At 36.0% G+C, this 22,885-nt stretch overlaps 1 protein-coding gene across 2 annotated transcripts; it reads right to left on the bottom strand.

The window, feature by feature from the left end:
* Window positions 1-428: 428 nt before the first annotated feature.
* Window positions 429-22,567, bottom strand: CEP76 (centrosomal protein 76). 2 transcript variants are annotated; one of them, XM_047090340.1, is made up of 12 exons: window positions 22,436-22,566; window positions 21,238-21,393; window positions 19,999-20,080; window positions 19,187-19,411; window positions 17,498-17,683; window positions 15,998-16,095; window positions 15,299-15,427; window positions 10,194-10,382; window positions 6,648-6,814; window positions 4,908-5,241; window positions 1,923-2,140; window positions 429-1,271 (listed from the first exon to the last, which is right to left on the bottom strand). In XM_047090340.1, exons 1-12 carry the CDS (start codon window positions 22,496-22,498, stop codon window positions 1,133-1,135), a joined length of 1,986 nt encoding a protein of 661 aa, XP_046946296.1. In that variant the 5' UTR covers window positions 22,499-22,566; the 3' UTR covers window positions 429-1,132. The 2 variants fall into 2 exon arrangements, with proteins under 2 accessions (XP_046946296.1, XP_046946297.1); XM_047090341.1 differs by lacking the exon at window positions 1,923-2,140 and having other exon boundaries at window positions 1,172-1,271; window positions 22,436-22,567.
* Window positions 22,568-22,885: the final 318 nt, after the last annotated feature.

The raw sequence follows: 22,885 nt of genomic DNA, 5'->3' as shown, positions 1-22,885 counted from the left end.
GTCCCTTACATATGTTTATTTTCCAGTGGCCTCACATAATGATTCTCCCATTTAGAGTAGTTACATATACACTGATGTTTTTATCACAATGAAAAAAGGGAAGAAAGAAAAACAAATGTGGGTTCATAAAATGGAATCCATGAAGAGGCTAATAATGGATCCTTTGACTACAGAAAATCAGCAACAGACTGCAAATATTAATTATAGAAAACAAGGACACCTGGGTGGCTCAGTTGGTTAAGTGTCCGACTTTGGCTCAGGTCATGATCTCAGAAATCATGAGTTGGAGCCCCGCGTCGGGCTCTGTGCTGACAACTCAGAGCCTGGAGCCTGCTTGTTCTCTGCCCTCTCTCTCTGCCCCTCCCCTGCTTGCACTCTGTCTCTCTTAAAAAAATAAATTAAAAAAAATTAATTATAGAAAACACTTTATCAGTATCATAAAAAAAAGAGTATGATAAATTTTTTCTAAAATACTCAATTCATTTTTATGATAATTCAATCAAATACTTATAAATTATTCATGTACTTTTCTGTGAGTTTTTTTTATTATTAATATTTATGTTTTCGGGTATTAGTTTTTCCTGCTCTTGCATCGAAGTCCTCCCATAAATCCCTGGAAAGTCATAAATATCCCTATAGCCACGGGTAAACCACTAAAGTGATAATTCATCAAGATGTATTTTTACCTAATAAATCTGTTGTGAGGTTAATTTCTATTTATATAAAATAATCCCATTTAAGCTATGAAAAATAATGTTCCATATTGACTTTACTATGGCTCAAACCCTCAGACAAATAAGTATCTCTCTGATTGCCTGTTAATTCTAAGAAAACTGGGTAAATTTTATATTCATATTTAAACTACTGAATACCTGTAAACAAAGTAGCATTTATTAAAATAAACACTTAATTTATACTAAATTCCACTCAGATTTATACAAGTTTGTCATTCTTAATTTTTAAATACATACATGATTTTTTTCAAACATTTTCAGTCAGGTATATACAATAGTAAAATATGACATCCAAGCCAGAATATGATTTTTAAAATAACGAACCTCTAAACAGCTAGTAATGTACAATGTGTAAAATTCCAATAAAACACAGGTATATTCTTACAGAAATGTTAGTCCTATAATACTGAGCGATATTTACAAGCAAACATGATCCAAACAGCACATGCAGATTCAGGGTAAGTAAAAACTCGGACACGAACTGCCAGTCGCACCTGGTCTCCACGGCAACAGATTATTTCTTCACAGAAAGGAGACCTACAGAAGAAAGAAGATTTATTCAATTAAGAAGTGAACATAGGTTTTACTTTTTTCCAAGTAAGTCAGCATTTAAAATAATTTTGAAAAATCCTGTCTCTGCTACCAACAGCCCTGTAATTTTGGTTAAGCTATCCAAAATATAGAACATTTCCTCACAGTGTATAAATTTAAAAAATTACACTAGAAAAGATCAGAAATCTTCAACTAATATTGCACCAAAATCAATGGGAAAATTATCCAACTACCTAGAGCTACATTTCAGACTCACAATCTGTGGCAAGGAAAATAAATCATTATAAAATTTCATTATGTGGGGGCGCCTGGGTGGCGCAGTCGGTTAAGCGTCCGACTTCAGCCAGGTCACGATCTTGCGGTCCGTGAGTTCGAGCCCCGCGTCAGGCTCTGGGCTGATGGCTCGGAGCCTGGAGCCTGTTTCCGATTCTGTGTCTCCCTCTCTCTCTGCCCCTCCCCCGTTCATGCTCTGTCTCTCTCTGTCCCAAAAATAAATAAACGTTGAAAAAAAAAAAAAATTAAAAAAAAAAAAAATTTCATTATGTGATTCTAAAATCATTCCTAAAAAACCAGACTAACAGATTGCTAAAACTGCTAAGCCAATAATAACATTTATGAATTCGAAAAGTCATTCACCGAAGACATGTGGCAAATGCACGCCTTGCATTTCTATATACAAAATGTATTGGGAACCCTTTAAATGTGTGACCATCAGGTACAGCCCTCCTTATGGCATCTTGAAATTCTTCATTGCCTGCAGATATACTTGTTGTACGCTCAAATTCATAAGAAGCCAAAGCTGGTGATAAGAGATAGGAAAGCTGGTCTTCCCAAACAGTGGTGAGACCAAGATCCTATAGCAATCAAAAGACAAAAGAAAAAAAGAAAAGGTGAAATACACTAATATTTTAGAAACCAATTGTTAAGTGTTGACTATTTTAACATATTCCAAGAGAAAATTCTTAAAACCTGTCATAATTTTTTAAACTTTCTAGTAACTATTATAAAGACACATGCAAATAAAAAATAAAAGGAACTATAAGGTATCTGGTTTTACTTCTTAGAGGAAAAAATGTTTTTTTCTTTTTTTTAAGTTTATTTATTTTGAGAGAGAGAGAGAGAGAGAGAGAGAGACAGGGCAGAGAGAGAATCTCAAACAGGATCCATGCTGTCAGCGCAGAGCCTGACAAGGAGCTCAATCTCACAACCACGAGATCATGACCTGAGCTGAAATCAAGAGTCAGATACGCTTAACTGACTGAGCTCCCCAGGTACCCCCAACAAAAAATTTTCAATACAATGATGTTAGTAAAGGCTCCAAAATCCTATACTTCCTTAATATCCACTAGAAAAGACCACGTGGAGTAGTCCTACTATGAAAAACACGGTATCACTGAATTTTGAGATCACATTTTATTTGACTTTAAATAATACGATTGAATCTGCTTAATTTGAGAGCTCCAACATAAATTTAACTGTAGTAGGGGAGAAAAGTCAACAAATGAATTGCACGTATAATTAAACTCAAGTATTTATTGAGCATTAACTCTTAAAAAAACACTAACTTTTATACCGTAAAGAGATAAAAAGATGAAAAAGACATGCTATAGGCCCTCAGGGAGTTTAAAACATGTTTCTATGGAATGTTGAAGGCAATTATGATTTCATTTATATACATCAGAGAAACTACAGATATTCAGACACATGACATTTTAAAAACAGTTATAAACATAAAAAACTTCTCAAAATTCTAAATATTTTGATATAATAAATCTCTAGCATTTCTTGATTTTGCATTCAAGGTTTTTACTGGTTCCAAGTGACCTCAAAGGTCCAGTATCATCCATCTATTTCCAGCAGCAAAAGCAAATCTCACTTGCTGATTTACAGGCACTACTAACTTAGTGATCAACACTGATATCTAGCTCAGTTTTGTTTTGTTTTTTTTTTTTTTTTAATTTTTTAAATTTTTTTGGAGGGGGTGCCTGGATGGCTCAGTTGGTTAAGTGTCTGATTCTTGGTTTCGGCTCAGGTCGTGATCCCAAAGTTGTGGGATCGAGCCCTGGGTCAGGGCTGTCTGTGCAGAGACTGCTTGGGATTCTCTCTCTCCCTCTCTCTGCCTCTCCCCTGCTCACATGCATGTGCTCTCAAAATAAATCAAATAAACTTAAAGAAAATAATAACAAAGAATAATTTTTTTAAGCTTACTTATTTCGAGACAGAGACCATGCAAGCAGGGAAGGGACTGAGAGAGGAACAGACAGAATCCCAAACAGGCTCTGCACTGTCAGTACAAAGCCCGAGGTGGGTGGTGAACTGTGAGATCGTGACCTGAGCTGAGATCAAGAGTCAGACGCTTAACCAACCAAGATACTCAGGCACCCCTGTTTTCTTTCTCTATTCAAATTCTTATACTGTAATAAAATACTGGTTTTGTTTGTAAACAAAACCTAAGAAAATTAAAATGCAGTATGAGTGATGGAGGGAAAGGGGCAGTAATGAGGGGCTTTCATTCCCAGCAGTGTAGTGAACTAGATCCTTGAGCAACCTATTGCTGAGAACTACAAATGCCAGACTAAATATTTTCCAAAATACTTTTAGATGCTTTGATGAATTAGCAAGTAAGTATGGCAGATTTTAGAGGCCAAAGCTAATAGTAACTGGAGCCCAGAAAACATATCTATCAGTTTGCCTTTGATGGCCTCAAGAAACACAGAAAACAGGATTCATCAAAAGGTGAATTAGAAATAAATTTTCTGAGATTCTAGTACTTTATCGGTTATATGTGTTGCAAATAACTTTCCCCATTCCAGTACTGCTCTTTTCAGCCTCTGACTGGTTTATTTTAATGAACAAAAATTCTTAAAATACACTAATCTTTTATGATTAATGCTTTTTATGTCTTCTTTAATGTACTTTACAAAAGAAATCAAAATGGCTAATAAAGAGGTTTGACCTCATAAGTAATCAGGAAAATGCAAATTAAAGCTAGAAGGATGTAATTTTACATCTACCTAAGTTAGTGTAATAGGAAGAAAAAAACAAACAAAACTAACCTGGAAAAAATGGATATAAAAAATTATAACCCAATATTTTCAATAGGGAATAATACGAGTAAGTACTTCACAAAAAAGAAATAAAAACAGTAGTATTTAACAAAATCTGAACTAGTTCACCACTCTTTATTTCTAGAAGGAAGTAATAAATTTTAAAAGTATTGGTGGGGTGCTAGGTGGCTCAGTCAGTTAAGTGAGTTGATTTCAGCTCAGGTCAAGAACTCTCAGTCTCACGGTTCCTGAGATACAGTCCAGCATCGGGGCTGTGCACTGACAGCATGGAGCCTGCTTGGGATTCCATCTCTCTCAAAATAAACTTAAGAAGAAAAAACAGTACAAGTATTGGTATATTTGGAAATTTCTGAGTCTCAGAACTTAACTCTCTTGACTCTCAAAACTATAAGCTTCTTAAGGGCAGGAACTCTGCTGCCCTTTGCTTTGTTAAATTTGCTTTGTTCCGGTATAAAAGTGACTGTACTATCCCACCTGCACCCCTCCCAAAATTGTTAAATACATAGACAACTGACAAAAAATGCATGAAACTACTAAGTTCAGTATTAATTACCTTTCTGTGTTCTGACACTAGTAGCCTTAGCTGCATTTCTATTTCATTACTTGTTACTGAAGCATCAATTGTAGATGCACATAGAGGGGGAAAGGGAGGAAGGGATGTTGTAGCTCCTGGGGCACACACAGATTTGATTGCTTCTTCACTCATGGGTTTCCATTTGGATTCATCATTCAAATCAAACACACATATTTCTACTGAATCAGAAGGCTGACAATTTCCCAGGAACATCTGATGATTGAAAACACAACCAATTGTTCGATATGGGTACAATGGCTTGGGCTGTTCAGCAACTGGAGATTCATCAGGATTGACAGGTTTGTGGATATACCTAAAAGAAGTAAATCATAATTTTATATAATAAGAACTTAAAAATTAAGAAGGCAGCATCTTATTGAGAAAGAAAATTATTTGAACACTTAAGGCCATAACTATTTCCCAAGACTAGAGTTTAATATTTGTTTTTCCTTCTTATATTTCTACAATTACTCTATCCACAGTAATTGTATGGCACATAGTATGATATAAAAATCAACTCTACTCAGGGGGCACTTGGGTGGCTCAGTTGGCTAAGCATTCGACTTCGGCTCAGGTCATGATTTCACGGTTCGTAGGTTCCAGCCTCGCATCAGGCTCTGTGCTGACAGCTCAGAGCCTGGAGCTTGCTTCAGATTCTGTGTGTCCCTCTCTCTCTGCCCCTTCCCCACTCCTGCTCTGTCTGTCTCTCTCAAAAATAAATAATAAACATTAAAAAAATTTTTTAATCAACTCTACTTTAACATGAGAATATATTCTATGTATAATCATTAAGATCAAAAACATTCATCTCAGATAATACAATTAAAATAATTTAGCTACATATTATTAGGCATAACTAACCAAAATGATTATCAACCAGGGAAAAATTCAGAAAAAGAAGAAGATGGCCCAGGGCTGAGCCTTTAAGAACTCCAATATTTAAAGACAAGATAAAGGGGGCGCCTGGGTGGCGCAGTCGGTTAAGCGTCCTACTTCAGCCAGGTCACGATCTCGCAGTCCGTGAGTTCGAGCCCCGCATCGGGCTCTGGGCTGATGGCTCAGAGCCTGGAGCCTGTTTCCGATTCTGTGTCTCCCTCTCTCTCTGCCCCTCCCCCGTTCATGCTCTGTCTCTCTCTGTCCCAAAAATAAATAAAAAACGCTGAAAAAAAAAAATTAAAAAAAATAAATAAATAAAATAAAGACAAGATAAAGGAAAATTGAGAATAGCCAGACAGGAATAATGAAAACTGAAAGTGCTATGGGAGAAGTTAAGGAAAGAAATGATCCTAGCAAGGAGGGAGCACTGAACTCTAAAAAATATGATGACAGAAAAACTAAAAAAAAAAAAGTATACAGTGGATTTACCAATGTGGAGTTGGTGACATCAAATTTTCAAAAGAAATCATGATTTACAACCTGAGCTTATTTTTAGGCTTGGGGAAAAACATCAGAAAAAGAGTATCCCAATTACACAATTAAAAGTAAAATGTAATTTTTTTTTTCCACCAAAATCATGTTGGTAAAGAATATTCTAGGTATATGAATTTTCTTCAAATTTAACAGCTTTTTAACTATAGTAATTTTTTACATAGTCATCAAAAAGGATCCAATAATAAAAATTATCGGTATGTGCCTTTGGGTACCAATATAAACAAAGAACTTATAATTTAAAACATATGCATCTTCATTTTAATATCCTTGTAAGCTGAATTGACAAACCTGTGTCCCGTTAAACTCTCCCAAAAAGTGACAGTTCCATCAGTTCCACAGGTCATAACCCATGCATGAGGTATTCCTTTTGCCTTAGTCCCAACACACACAAAGGCTTCTAATCCATATCCAAGAAGAAGGCTGCACAGAAGATTAGCATGATCTTCACAGTCACCCTAGAAAATGAAATGAATTTAAGTATTTATTCCTTCACATTGTTTCCTCATCAAATATTCAAATACAAAATTACAATAAAAGGGAATATTAATTTTTTCACTTTTAATCATAAGTCTAGTGTTAAGCTGAAACAATGGTGGGGGGACAAAATACACTAATTTTAGAAGACCCTAAATTATTTTACACAGTCAGTGCTCACAAACCTGATAGTCATAACATGTATACTTTAAGAGAGGGCTTTCAGGGGTGCCTGCCTGGGTGGCTCAGCAGGTTAAGCGTCTGACTTCAGCTCAGGTCATGATCTCATGGTTCATGGTTCAGAAGTCTGAGCCCCACATTGGGCTCTGTGCTGACAGTTCAGAGCCTGAAGCCCACTTTGGATTCTGTGTCTCCCTCTCTCTTTGTCCCTCCCCTGCTCGCCCTCTGTCTCTCTCTCTAAAATAAATAAACATTAAAAAAAAATTTTTTTTTTAAAAAGAGAGCTTTCATATCAAAAGTTTATAAAAACTCATAAAACATAGATAGAAATGCAGCAAGATTTAAAGATGATTAGCTAAAGGACATGAACAGACAAGATGACAAATGATACACTAAGAAATGTAAATACATGGGAAAATACTCAAAACAATGAGTTACAGTATCCATATGTAATCATCTTAAGGCAATAAATACTAGGAAAAATGAGAGAACAAAATGCCAACAGTGGCAATAATTATGGTAGATTATATATAATTTTCCCTTCTATTTTCTAAATTTTCTTTGACAATGTTTTATTACTTTCAAATCTTAAAAATGTTATGAAAACCACAAAAATAGAATATATCTTATATTCTATAAAAAAATCAAAATATTAAACAGTAAGGATGCAATTATATTAAGATATGTATTTAAGTGTAGGACTGTGGGTAATTAATATACAAAAGCAAAAATAACAAGTTCAGGGTTAGCATGGGGGATGATTTCTTTCCCCCCAAACTTTGTATTAGTGGCTCTGCACTGATTTTTTTTTTAATGTTTATTTATTTTTTGAAAGAGAGAGAGAGAGAGAGAGAGAGAGAGAGACAGAGTGTGAGTGGGGGAGGGGCAGAGAGAGAGAGGGAGACACGGAATCCAAAGCAGGCTCCAGGCTCCGAGTGTCAGCACAGAGCCTAACGTGGGGCTTGAACTCACAAGCTGTGAGATCATGACCTGAGCCGAAGTCAGCGGCTCAACCAACTGAGCCACCCAGGTGCCCGTGCACTGCTGTTTTTTTTTATTAACTACACTAAAACCAATAGCATTTTAAAATCATTGACTTTTGCTGTTTCCGATTCTGTGTCTCCCTCTCTCTCTGCCCCTCCCCCGTTCATGCTCTGTCTCTCTCTGTCCCAAAAATAAATAAACGTTGAAAAAAAAAAAATTTTATAAAAAAAAAAAAAAAAAAGGGGGCGCCTGGGTGGCGCAGTCGGTTAAGCGTCCGACTTCAGCCAGGTCACGATCTCGCGGTCCAGGAGTTCGAGCCCGGCGTCAGGCTCTGGGCTGATGGCTCAGAGCCTGGAGCCTGTTTCCGATTCTGTGTCTCCCTCTCTCTCTGCCCCTCCCCCGTTCATGCTCTGTCTCTCTCTGTCCCAAAAATAAATAAACGTTGAAAAAAAAATTAAAAAAAAAAATAAAATCACTGACTTTTGAAAAATATAATATCCATCTTTTACACCCAATTTCTATACTGAGATTTTATAGTTTAAAAATTTCAAAGGAAAAATAATACTCCCAAAGATATTCAATGAAAAATTTACTCACAAGAACATCAAAAAATTGGAAGCAAGCCTACTGTAGACAAGAGAAACAATTACTACAATGGCAAAATAGTTAAGTAGATTTTGTATGTCAACTAAAGAAAACCTTATACGGACAACCATTTTAAAATGGAGATCATAAAAATTATAGCAACACATGGAAAAATGTTCATAGCATAATGTTAAATTATAATGTATAAATTACAGGGCACAAAATTTTATTTATATCTCAATTATAATTATAGAAAGAATGATAAATACACAGGAGAAAAATATAAAAATATAAGAAGAGATGAAAAACCGGCAATAGAATTATATGTGAAATTGCACCTTTACTCTTGTAATGCTGCTGTTTGTGCAAGAATAACTTTTTCAATAATTTTCAAGATTCTAATTTTAAGATATTCTTTCTCTTTAAACAAACTCAGGCGAACATAATAGTGAATCAAAGGGATGATTATTTGCTTTGCAAAAGCATTTTTTACATAATAATTTTAAATATGTACCATTCCTACTATATTTGAAGTTAAAAAGCTAAAATCCATAAACACAACTTTTGGAAACCACAGCTTGAGAATAAATCAAAATAATTTTTTTATAATGTTTAAGTTTTCAATTGTTTTTAAGGTAAAATCCTTCTGACAAATCAATCTCTAATCTTAAATAGGTTCTACTGGATAAGCTTTGCCTTGTGAATGAATACTCATACTATTTATACAACCTCAAACTAAACAAAATTATTTCAAAACAATAAAGAAATTTCTTTTCTTCTGTTTTGGTAGAACTGGAATGCTTAAAGATGCTCTCATTTTTATATTATCAAAATTTTTAGAACACAGATTAGGAAATATCACACACAATCTATAAAATTAGTTTACTGAAATCAATTCATTTAACATCAATAAACTTACACAATTTTTTAAAATAAAAATCAACAATGTGCCTTTTTAAAAAAAAATTGTAATGTTTATTTTTGAGAAAGAGAGAGAAAGAGAGAGACACACAGCATGAGTGGGGGAGGGGCAGACAGAGAGGAAGACACAGAATCAGAAGCAAGCTCCAGGCTCCATGCTGTCAGAACAGAGCCCCACGTCAGATTTGAACCCATGAACTGCGAGATCATGACCTGAGATCAACTCAGACGCTCAACTGACTAAGCCACCCAGAAACCCCTACACAAATTCTTAAATATATACTTATATTTGAACTAAACACAATACCATGCAATCCAAGACTTTTTTCCATATTCACTTTGTCCTGCCATTTTCTCTTTTAAAAAAAATGTATCATCTAAGTAGATTTTAACACATGAATAGTTCTGGTCCCAGCGCCATCTCTAATTCACTGTTTAATTTACCTCTATATCTTAATTTCTGACACTATACTACTTGTCTCTACCTCACAAAAATCATATTACACTAAATAAGAAGCTATACAAGAAAATAAAGATGCCAAGGTTTTTCTTTATGTATTGAAAACAAAAGATTCTGACTAGTTCAAACGGACAATATATCCATTTTTCTAAGTTAATTATTTTCAAATGCAATAAATTCACAATAATGAAGATGTACTGGTTTTCAATTCTATTACATATGTAGGATACCTTGTTTCTACAGAGAAAGGCCAGCAGAGTGCACCACTGTTCCTGTTTACCTCCTCCTCCAATAACCGGGGCTCTTTCATAACCAAGGACATTAACAAATCTTGCTGCTTGCCTTGGAGTATCCAAAAGCCTCCCAGCTCGAAGTGGTTTAATATAGGAACAGACTGGTCTATTTATCCCATTTTCATCCTGGGGGAAGAGGGGAAAACACTGTAATGACAGATTAATCATCCCCGATTTTAACACTTTCTTAGAACATATTAACGTGGGATAAAAGAATTCTGGACACCACCACTTATTGAATGCTTACCCTGCATCCAGCACCAGGAAGCTGAGGGCTGTGCATGTAATTTTTCTTTTAGTCCTCTTAACATCTCTTACTGTTTTCATTTTATAAATGAAGAAACTGAAGCTACAGGTGTTATGGAATAGAGCTGGGATTTAAACCCTGAGCTGTCTGACTCCAAAGCTTGTGACAATAAGAACTTGAATTCTCGTGATTCAGCAATCTCACTACTGGATATATATCTGAAGCAACTGAAATCAGTATGTAAAAGAGATATCTGCACATCCATGTTCATTGCAGCATCACTCACAATATCCAAGGTATGGAAACAACTGAAATTTCCTTTAATGGATGAATCAGTAAAGAAAATGTGATATTACATATACAACAGAGTATCATTCAGCTATAAAAAAGGAGATCCTGCTATTTATGACAACATGGACATATCTGAAGAGTATTATGCCAAATGAAATAAGCCAAACAGAGAAAGACAAATCTTGTATGGTGGTTGTCACTTACATGTAGAACCTTAAAACAAAACAAAACAAAACAAATCAAAGGTTCATTTCAAGAAATAGAGAATAGAATGGTTGGGAAGAGGGAGGAATAGGGGAGATGTAGGCTAAAGGGTACAAATTTTTAGTTACAAGAAGAGTAAGTTCTGACGATCTAACGTACAGCATGATGAGTAGTTAATACAGTAAACGTGAACGTTGCTGAGAATAGACCTTGAGCATCCTCACCGCACAAAAGAAGAGTTAACTATGTGAGGTGATGGATGTGTTCATTATCTTAATTTTGGTAGTAATTCCACAACATATATGTATATCAAGTCATTATGTCATGCACTTTAAATATATACAATTATATGCGTCAAGTATCCTTCAATAAAACTGAAAAAAAAAAAAAAAAAGAACTCCTCTGAAAACAGAATAGGCAAGTGGGTAGGGGATGGAGAGGGGCTCTAAGCCAAACTATTCTTTCATATTATCATACAGAATTTAATACTATGTATTCAAACAATAGCTTTTCTGATTTACTGACACAACAACAAATTATCATAGCTCATTTTGTTTGTTTCCGTTACACTTGGGAGATCCAGAGGAAACAACGATTTGTTAACCAAGTCAACTGAAAGCAGAGTTTCGAAAATCATTTTAGAAAAACATCTTACATTTCAAATACAGAATATATCCTAGGAGTTGAGCTAAAGAGCTACAGTGCATACAAAAGTCTCTGATGACTGTCTACCACTATGCTTTTAGAGTTAATATTATAAAAGCCCACATTTCCCTTAACTTCTTGATTACTGAGATGACAAAGTCAAAGGTCTACTTTCTATTCAAAATTCAAAGACAACACTCTCTATTATGGCAAGGCTCCTCAGAAATAAGACCTAACTCAGCCAACAGAAACATCATCTGTTCGAATTATCGGAACTATAGATGTCTTTTCTACACCACAAAAACATCACTTCTCCAATACAATCTCATACTTTAGCAATAAAAAAAAATCCTATCATTTTCATTTAATTATAATGAGAAAGTCCATGAATTCTTATATGATGCAGAGCAAAATGTTATGATTTCACTCATAAGTATGGTCCTCAACTCTAAAAGGCACTGATTTTTTCCCCTGTCCTCTCCCACCCCACTGTACCTCCTGGCTCAAACACATCCATGGTAGTCTCTAAGTCTCCATCTCCCCCATGCTATCTTAGGAATCAGAAAGAGACAGAATGAAGGGATCAGTTGAAACAAAACAAAACAAAACCTCAAATAGAATGAAGAACCAAAGACAGATAAAGAAAATAAGGAAGAGAGACAGGAAAAGGAAGGAGATTTAAGCATAGGGTATTTCAAGGTACTCATTTTTTTTTTAATGTTTATTTATTTATTTTTAGAGAGAGAACAAGTGTGCACGTGGGGGTGGGGGGGGCACAGAGAGTGGAGACAGAGAGACAGAGAATCCTAAGCAGGCTCTGTACTGTCAGCACAGAGCCCCACATGGGACTCAATCCCACAAACCCTGAGATCATGACCTGAGCCAAAACTAAGAGTCTGACTCTCAACTAAATGAGCCACCCAGCCACCCCACAAGGTACTCATTTTTAAAACAGAAAATCATGATTCTAATTTTAGAGACAAGTAGAAAACTACTACTTGGGGGGCGCCTGGGTGGCGCAGTCGGTTGGGCGTCCGACTTCAGCCAGGTCGCGATCTCGCGGTCCGTGGGTTCGGGCCCCGCGTCGGGCTCTGGGCTGATGGCTCAGAGCCTGGAGCCTGTTTCCGATTCTGTGTCTCCCTCTCTCTCTGCCCCTCCCCCGTTCATGCTCTGTCTCTCTCTGTCCCCCAAAAAATAAATAAACGTTGAAAAAAAAAAAAATTTAAAAAAAAAAAAAAAAAAAAAAAAAGAAAACTACTACTTGGATTTCTTTTACGTTAACTCATTAACTCAGTATTATTGTTAATCTAGTGTAGTATGAGAATATTAAGTCCTGAAATCACAATCTCAACATTAAAAAGATAATCTCAATCCTCAAGTGATTTATAACATTTTCCTAAAATTTAATGGCCTCAAAGATCAACTTCTATAACTTTTTAAAAATTTCTTGCACTAGAAAATTTAAAAGCTATGACTAAGTTAATTACTATTGTACTGTAGCAAAACAAGCAAGGGAGGGAGAAAAAGTACAATGATTATTAAATGTAATGACTCTGAGGATTCCACAGATGTTTGGTTAGGATAAAGGTAATTAACTGAGTTCCTGAGTAAGCCATTTAGTCCTATTCTTACAACTCCACTAATAGGGAAGGCATGAGCACCTAAAAAGTGGATGCATTTGCCCTAAATCAATCATCAATAGTAGCAGCTTAGAATACAAATATATCCTATGTTTCATTACAGCAATATTTCCTATAAATGTCCCCATAAACTAAATGTCTTGAAAATTTCAATATTTCAGCTTCTAAACCTGCACTGTCCACTAAGAATTAAGAATTTCCACTAAGAATGCCACCAACCCTATGTGGCTATTTAAATTTTAATTAAAATTAAGTAAGATTTAAAATTCAGTTCTTTATTGCATCGACCATATTCTGCATGCTCAATAGCACAATGGCTACCATACTGGACAGCAGAGAACATTTCCATCACTCCAGAAGGATAGTACTGTTGTAAACTATTTCTTCTTGTGTCTGAAAGCAATGGAAATTCATTTTCAGACCATGTATAATTTAATATTATATATTATGTTATATATAAATATAATTTAATTATATTATATAATAATATTCTTTTGTTTAAAACTATAGTTTTTGTGATTGGATTGACTGCCTTAAGTAACTGGTGCTCCTTAATTTCCTATCTAATCAAATATAGAAAGCAGCAGCAAAAAACACTTCTGGGGAATAGCAGCAAGATAAACAGTTTATTTACTCTCTCTATATAGAGAGAGGTGGTCCCATCAAGCTAAAAAAGCACTAGGCAAAAGTGCAACTTAATAAAGTCTCCAAGACTGAGTTGCTGTTTGATCTTAGGAAAGATTCTTCATTCCTTTATCCCTTATACTGCTTATTTTTACAAAAGTGGCAATGCCTGACAAATTGACAATCTCATATGGTTACCATGAAACTAATGACCTATGTGGTTCAAATATTCTTACAATGAATTTTAAGAGACGAGAACTTGTTTAAGTAATATTTTCTGCATGAAAATCCCCATTCCCTGATTTGCTTAACTGCATATCTCAACCTCTTCCTCCTCCTCTTTCATTTGTCATTTCTTTGATCCACTTCCTCACCCACCCAGTCTTCTGGTCCCAGATTCCACATGGCAATGAATCTCACCTCAGACTAAATAGACAGTAAAGAGCCAGTTATATTTTGACTGGTTTCTCTCCACCCCATCCTGATGTCACTGCCACCTCACCTGCCCAAACAATGTACAGACAATGCGATCAGAAAGTGAGAAACCTTTTCCCTCATTTCCACCACTCATCAACTAGGCTCTCCGATTCCTAAGCTCCTCATCTAGAAATTGAACCACTCTTAGCCCATCCCAGGGTAAAGCTAGACAAATGCACAGGATTTGAGATATGTTACTCAAAATAACACCATACTATACTCATATAAAAGCATCTATAAAACACTGAATACATATAAAATATTTGAATGGTTCCTCAGAATTACACAAATTAAGGATCTGATCATATATTTTATGCTGATTTGTTAATGAGAGAAAATGGGCATGGGATACAAGAAAAAACAGAGGCAGAGATACATAATTGAAATGATGCAGTTAAATATGACTAGTCACTGGCTCAGATGTATTGGCTAAATAAAATTATTACATGTAACACTGTCTTTAAAAAAATACCCTAACAACATATATGTCTAAGCATATATGCCCAAAGCCCCAATTCTGCACATGAAAACTAATACCACAAAGTATCCTAGTAGTTAATTATTTAGTACTAAGTATCAGTCAGGGACACACTCCAAGTTAAACAAAATGGGTTTTCATCTGTTTTAAATCAAATACATTAAAAAAGGTTTTAAAAAGGAACTGAAAATGAAAACCAAATTAAAACAAAGATTATGTTATGTTACTCACCTACTTAGTAAAAGAGAGTATCACAAAATCAGCATTCTATTTTTACAAATAAACTTCCATTTGTCTGGAATAAATACATTTTACAAATTCAACTTTATACATATATGAAATTTACATACACGAAATTTACATATATATGAAATTTACATATACAACAGTAAATCTCAAATACAGATGTGAACCTTTCCCAATGCAATTTACAAACCTGTGCAAAAATCTTAACCAGCCGGGAGTTGTGTGAGGGTCGAATCTGCAAATATTCTCTCCACCACTGCTTAGCATATACAAGAAATAATCGTTCTTTCTCTGCAGTTTTCTGACGTTCCAAAGCAAGCTTGAAATTTAAAAAATATATTTTTTCAATTTCTATTTCTTCTCCTTAAATACCGTAACAATTCTACATACTGCTCCCCATCTCTACCACTACCCTAATCTAAACCACCATCATCGTCATCATTTGTAAGAGCCCCTGACTTCCCAGTTTAATTTTTCTTTGAGAGAGAGCATGTGCATGTGCACATACACACACGTGTGTGTACCAGCTGGGAGGGGTAGAGAGAGAAGGAGAGAGAATTCCAAGTAGGCTCTACGCTGTCAGTGCAGAGCCCGACGCGGGGCTCCATCTCAAGTGTGAGATGACCTGAGCCAAAACCAAGAGTTGGCACTCAACTGAGCCACCCAGAAGCCCCTGACTTCCCTGTTTCTGCATACCCTCTCTACAATCTGGTCTACATATATTAGTGATCTTTATTCTCCCAAGACAAAAATTTAATAATCATATTGTCATTCTCTTGCTTAAAACTAATAAATGATAATTTTCTAAGAAAACACTGTCTAGGATCAACAGGTAAATATACAACTACGAAAACAAATACACAAAGAAAAGAAATTCAGAATTATTTACCTGTGTGTTCACTACTTCTTGAGATAATGTTTGATTGAGTGGTGGGTACATCTCAAGTTTTATATTTAAAATTCCCACAGAAACTTTTGATTCTGTGCCTATAAATATAAATATTTAGAACTTCAGAGGTTTCAAAACTATGTATACTTAGTCAACCAAAGTCCAACCAAAATAATTTAAGAATTTTGTGTTTCCACTTACATGAAATAGGTAATATTCAACATCACCTTTAATATTCATATTATTTGAGCCAGATCAAATTAGTTTTTATTTTGTACAAAGGCCTTTATCTAATTATGAGATTACCCATTTTCTGACCTTCCTAATCACATTTTAAGGGACTTTTGGGATCTAATTGATTTGGGATTCTTAATTTTTAATCTCATTAAATGTACGCCAACCACATTTACATTAAAAACAAAGTCAAAACAACTATTAAAATCTCACTCTCAGAAAATATTTATACTCTGTCATCCAAAGTAATTCCCATTTATTTCTTCCCATTTTTCACATCACCTGTGAGTACAAATTTTCAATCCTTGCTTGGATTTAAGGAATCAGAAAACAAATACACTTTATACCAGAACTATTTACTATTTCACTGGTGAATCACTTGTTTCTTGGTCATTATTATGATAATCATGTTAGGCCTATATTTGAAGACAAATAATGGGTATCTCTTTTGAAAATAAATATCCCACATAAATTTTTTTCCCCTACTTTCTATTTAAGGAAAAACACATTCTGGGTCTGACTTACCAAAATCTAAAGTACTAAAGCTATACTGTCCACAAGCCAGGTTTGATTCTGTGACTTAGTTTCAATACCAAACTAATTCCCTTACAGGTTATGCATAAAATACTGGCAGGTTTCATTTTGTTTTTCACTGTTATTAGCAAATACAGTATGTATTACACATCAAGAAGTACGAAAGAGTCCAAGGAGACAATGGTAAGACAGGCACCACACCACCTCTGTCCTCAAAGAGTACTATTCACTCACTGATCCTGTCAATGAGCAAGTTAACACCTCTTTGAGTCCCACATTCCCACATGTAACAGGATGGAAGAATATCAACTCCACATCTGAATTACTGCTGTAGGAAGACACTAGTACTAATGGGGATGCACCGAACATTGGAGTGTGCTGAACTATAAGATTTTTGCATATGCATACATGCATGTGTGTGAAAAATCTTAATTTTCTTTACAGCCTTACATATTATCAGATCGATATGGAGAGGAGAAAAAAGCTATCAAAATTTCTCTATTCATTTCCCATAAAAATTTTTTTCCTTAAGACAAGGTCAGATTGACTGTGAAGTTCTATAGTCATAGCACACTTCAAGACATTTCCTAAGACTGTAATACTGGAGTCCAACTGTAATTCTAATGAAATTTTTACACGTTTCCTTCTTGGGTTATAAAGGCATTCAGAAAACATAAAATGTATTTACAAACAAACTGGTTACAAAAAGGTAACAGTGATTAGTTATCATACCTACACCCATAAGTTCCACAGTAAGACTGGTCACTCCATTTTCTGAGCCCAAAACTGATCGCCATTCAAGAAAATAGGATGCTACTAAAGTAGTCTCACCAAATATGTCTGTTTTGATTAGCACCATATGAACTGGATCGCTTATTGATAACATTGTTGTTGAATCAGCCATTCTAGTTCCATCACCTGGCAACATAAACCAAACAAATGCACCACATTACATATTCCATTATGGCCAACATAGAACAGTTCTATTGCAAAGAATACTAATAATAAACTTACATAAAACCAAATGAAATAATTCAGTAATGCCTCAGAAAGTATGCAACAAATTATTAAAAAAGTACTATCCCAAATTTGTCACTAACTTTTGAGAAAACTAGAATAATTGTGATGAGTCATCTAGTTACTCAATGCATATCAGGGTTTTTCATCCCTAAGAGATAAGTCCGTTCTTTAAAAGTACTTAACTAGGGACGCCTGGGTGGCTCAGTTAGTTGAGCATCCAATTCTTTTTTTTTTTAAATTTTTTTTTTTCAACGTTTATTTATTTTTGGGACAGAGAGAGACAGAGCATGAACGGGGGAGGGGCAGAGAGAGAGGGAGACACAGAATCGGAAACAGGCTCCAGGTTCTGAGCCATCAGCCCAGAGCCTGACGCGGGGCTCGAACTCACGGACCGCGAGATCATGACCTGGCTGAAGTCGGACGCTTAACCGACTGCGCCACCCAGGCGCCCCGAGCATCCAATTCTTGATATCAGTTTGGGTCATGATCTCTCAGTTCATGAATTTGCAGCCCACATCAAGCTCTGCATTCACAGCACAGAGCCTGCTTGGGATTCTGTCTCCCTTTCTCTCTGCCCCACCCCTGTGTGCACACACACACTCTCTCTCAAAAATAAATAAGATAAACTTAAAAAAAAATAAACAAAAGCACTTAACTAAAATCTACCATAATAAAAAGCCTTCAAATATGTCAACATTAACCCCTAAACTACCTTTATCCCTAAACCTCCAGAAATAATCACTGTATTATCTACACAAAACTGAAAGATTGGCACCTTGGAGCCAGCATGTGAAGCCATTAACAGCCTAATTAAGGCAACATTTTTCACGAGGGGAAAAAAATTTTTTTCATAGTGTATTAACCATCTTAGGTAATCTAAAATTCTAAAGGTATAATTCTGTAACTTTGCTAAATTTGCTAACCAAAACATAAAATACATTTACAGAAGCTATGTAAAATAATTATAGGAATCAACTATCACAACTTTAAAATTATGAGAATTATAGATTCCCATCTAAACTTTTTTTATTTTTGAAAGTTATGTAACATCATAAATCTAGCCATCTTTTATAAATGAGTAGAATCATGACTCATCCTCCGATATATCCTCAGCACTTGCCTAGTATTGTATAATGCACCGAATAGGCATTTAAGTGTTTATTACAAAAGAAGCAACCATTAAAGCAGTAAAAAAATAATCTTCAAGGAAAACTAAGTAGCAGAAAATAAAGTAAGAAGGCGGGTGGAAGTAGATTTTATAAAAAAGAGGGGAGAAAAAAAACACCTAGGGAGATTTACTCATTTTAAATCTCTCATTACAGCAAAAGTCTTATGGTTGTTCTGCAATAAAACCTAACAAAGATTTACTCAATTAAATGACAATTTATTATTGCTTCTTACCCAAGCTTTCTCTGTGTACTTCAAGTAAAAAGCCATCATGAAAATCTGGTTCACAGGCACATGGAACAGGTTTAGAACGAAAACGTTGGTTTCGAAAATGTAAACATAAAGTAAAGGTTGAACAAACTTGTCCCGGTAAAGGCTCAGGTTCTTGTAGATGTTCCAAGAAAGCTTTTCCACCCAAAACCTGAAGGTAAAGATACCTCCGTGTTGGATCAATATTAGCTGTAAAGTGTAGCAATATATATGAGGAAACTGCCAAATAACTTAAGGAATGTGATCAAGACAATAGGAAATAATAACTTGACAGAAATAAAATCAAAGACTAAATAAAGAAAAAGTAACATATTTACTGTATACCAGGACCATTTGCAACCAGGGAAGAATAGATACATAATAAAATATTTTTATCTGAGTTTATATGCTGGCTACTCTCTCCCAGCTAGAAAGGAGTCAGAGCCAATGCTTAAGAAATCTACTTTTTAGTTGCTTATCCAACACTCCTTCACCTCCACAAACTCAGACAAAGTAATTACCATTAAAAGACTGTACAGTGTTTATAAAATACATTATTAAAACATGAGCAACAGGTGATCCTGTTTTTGCTTCCACTCTGCTACATGTTAAATCTTCTGACATAATACACACTTCATGCAAAACAGAATCTAAGTTTTTTTGGATGATTAATCATAAAAATATTAGTATCTCATTCCAGAAAGAAAAAATGTTTTCTATCAAATACCAAACACTATAGCACATCAATATGTAGTACTATCCAAAATGAAATCAATGTTAAAAAGAAATACACATACTTTTTTTTAACAAGGTTGATTGTCTATCAGTGAAACAAACAGGTTGTTTTGGAGAGGAAGGGAGTTCTTGATCAACACTGTCCTAGAAAGGCAGAAAAAAATGAAAACAAATTAGAAAAAATATAACTAAGCAAGGGAATGGCAACAATGGAACTAAGTAAATAGTATAAAGCCCCCCTCAAGGAAACTTTTCCCAGCCTAATTAAATAATTACATAATTAAAATAATGAAAAGTCTGCAAAAAAGGTGGTGTTACTGGTCACTCCTAAAGTTTGATAAGTAATTAAACAGCCTTCAACCAATGTCCACAGAATGCTAAAAACAAATTCTTAATGTCTTAAACAAGGGTAAACTTTTTCTAAACCTAACATTTGCCTTATGATTCTACCATGAACTAATTTTAACAAGGAAATGACATTCACATAGCAGAAGCTGTTACTGGGTCAATTTTTAAACAAATGGGTTAATAAACCTCAAAAACCAAAAAAAGAGGCTGTATTAAAAAACTTATTCCCTGATGTATTATGCAGTCCATCCAATTTTTACATTATAATACCCAGATATTGAGGTCACAGTTTCTCATTATTGCCTCATTTTCAAAAGACCTACTTACTAATTTGTGCACTAAGAGACTATCATCCCATTACTGACCTATTTGTATGAAGAGATTTGAAGGTTCTTATGCAATCATTTTTTTAAAGAAATTGATAATTTGTTAATCACAATGGAGTTCCAAAAGAATGTATTAAAAAAAATATGCCTAATCAAAAACGTTATAGAACAATACTAGTGAAAAAGAACTAGGTTATGGTGACCTAATTTAACTAAAATATGTATACTCAAAGTTACAGAACCAGAGAATAACAATAGAAAATTCTGTAGAGAGAGCAATATAGTATGTAACTCCAATCTCACTGATACATAATCCTACTTGCTATTTTTCAAGGGTAGAGTTAGCTTATATTTGAAGTAAAGATAGTATTAGGGAAAATGATCTTATTCATTTTTTTAACATTTTATTTCATTTATTTAATGTTTTAAAGTTTATTTAAAGATTTTACTTTTTAAGAAATCACTATACCCAATGTAAGACTCCAAACCACAAGAGTTGCATGCTCTCCCCCAAATTGTCTCATTTTAAAGTGGTTTTCCTAAAAAGAGGCCCCAAATATGGACCCTATAAGTGGCATTAAGCATGAGAACATACTCTCAAAATCTTTCCCCTAAAAGATTACTCACAGTAACAAAATTAAGTTCTTTCATCACATCATCAATGATTCCCCGACGTCTAAGGGCTTTGATCAAATCTTCAGTTGATAACTGTTGTTGATCAGGTGCCAATTCTTCCCGTATTGTCTCAGCAAGGATTTCTCTTATTCTGCCATGGACATCCATCTACGTAGAAAACTCGAATTACCATTTACATTACAAAGTCATCAAACATTGCCAATCAGCTAATTTCTTTCTAAAACACCCAAAGGAAAAAAAAAATGATGGGAGAGTAGATAGATAAAATTCAGGAAGGCTTCTCAAGATAATAGTAAATGTAAAATTGTTACCAGAATTCAATAAGAATAAAGGTTAAGATTTTTAAAAGGAAGAAAACCAAAAAAAAATTTAGGATGATTTTTTTTTTTTTAGTACAAATTCTAGGAATAATTTCAGCTGGTTATCTGCTACCTTTGTTATCAGTTCCCCACAAATAACATTCAACCAAAGCAAACCTTTTGAAAGAGAATTGTATAATCAAAAGAATACAAACCTGGAGAACCTCAAAGTCTGCTTACTAGATGTGACCCTGAGTTAACTTATTCACCCTTTATGAATCTGGAAAAAAAATAATGCCCTGCCAAGACCATATTGCGAGGCTTAGCCAAAAAATGCTGAACACTGAGCAGAAAGCCTGGCAAGTGTACAATAAACCGTAGCTTTTATTATTTCAGATTACTGCATTCAGTTGAGCACCTCAACAATGTTCTCCTTGAGCTTCGAAACATCACAAACGCTTTTCGTTGCAAGTCCTTCAGTAACTTCCCTTCCATGACTTCTTTAAGAATTGCTGATTTGGTTCAACTTGAAAGACACAAGTTTCACCCTTAAAGTAATTCCAATTCCAGACCTCTGAATATACACCTGCTCCAAACACAACTTGTACTCGATCTGATCTCCAGAAACAGCTGCGCTATCACTCTCCCACGTTCCGTCACCTCAAACTCTCACTAGCACTTGCCGGCATTGTTGTCTTTCAGCGAGGCTAGAGAGCGGCCCCGGCTGGACACCCGGAGACGGCCCAGCCGTGCTCTGAGCCCCAGAGCCTGCGCTCGTGTCCCCGGCAAACAGGCGCCGCCGTCGGTCGGGCCTCGGGATGCCAGGTCGGGCGCTCAGGACCAAAGGCGGGCGGAGAGGCCCGATCTCGCCCGGCGCCCGCGGCCCTCACCTTGCTCAGCTGCTGGTGGATGAGCTGCTTCAGCTCCGAGGCTTTCTCCGGCGGCAGCGACATGCTGGGGCCAGCGTCTCACCGCGCTTCTCCCCGCCTCGGGCGCTCCCCGGCCAGCCCCGGAGTGCCAGACGCGGCAGAGCAGAGCCGGCGCGACCGCCGGCCTCGCGCAGCTCCCGGGGGGCGCGACGCCGCGTCAGGCCGGGCTGGGCGGGAGCCGAAGCGGCGGCTGCGGCGGCGGCTGCGGCTCTCAACTGTTGCTTTCAAACGGCGCGGACTACCAAGCCTCGGGCTGCCCCCAGCCCTGCCTGACCACCTCCACCTGCCGCTCCCCTCCCTCGGGGTCGCCACCCAGCAACGTCAGCGCTCCCCATCGCCCTGCCCTGCCGGGGTCTCCGCAGGCGCTGCCGACCCCCATCTCTTCCCCACTCGCGGGCCCCTTCCGCACTG

This window comes from Lynx rufus, unplaced genomic scaffold (assembly GCF_022079265.1).
Source record: "Lynx rufus isolate CCGP_SWC_20201006 ecotype Redwood Valley unplaced genomic scaffold, mLynRuf1.p SCAF_29, whole genome shotgun sequence".
In the NCBI taxonomy this organism is placed as follows: domain Eukaryota; kingdom Metazoa; phylum Chordata; class Mammalia; order Carnivora; family Felidae; genus Lynx; species Lynx rufus.
Note: the sequence above shows the minus strand (reverse complement) of the source record. Positions and strands in the feature narration are given on the sequence as shown.

Coding starts and splice junctions, on each gene's coding strand:
- CEP76 (XM_047090340.1), bottom strand. CDS start 22,498: ATGTCGCTGCCGCCGGAGAAAGCCTCGGAGCTGAAGCAGCTCATCCAC. Junction 19,412..19,998: donor ATCAACCTTGTTAAAAAAAA/GTATGTGTATTT, acceptor TACACTTTACAG/CTAATATTGATCCAACACGG. Junction 6,815..10,193: donor CCTTTCTCTGTAGAAACAAG/GTATCCTACATA, acceptor TTCATTTTCTAG/GGTGACTGTGAAGATCATGC.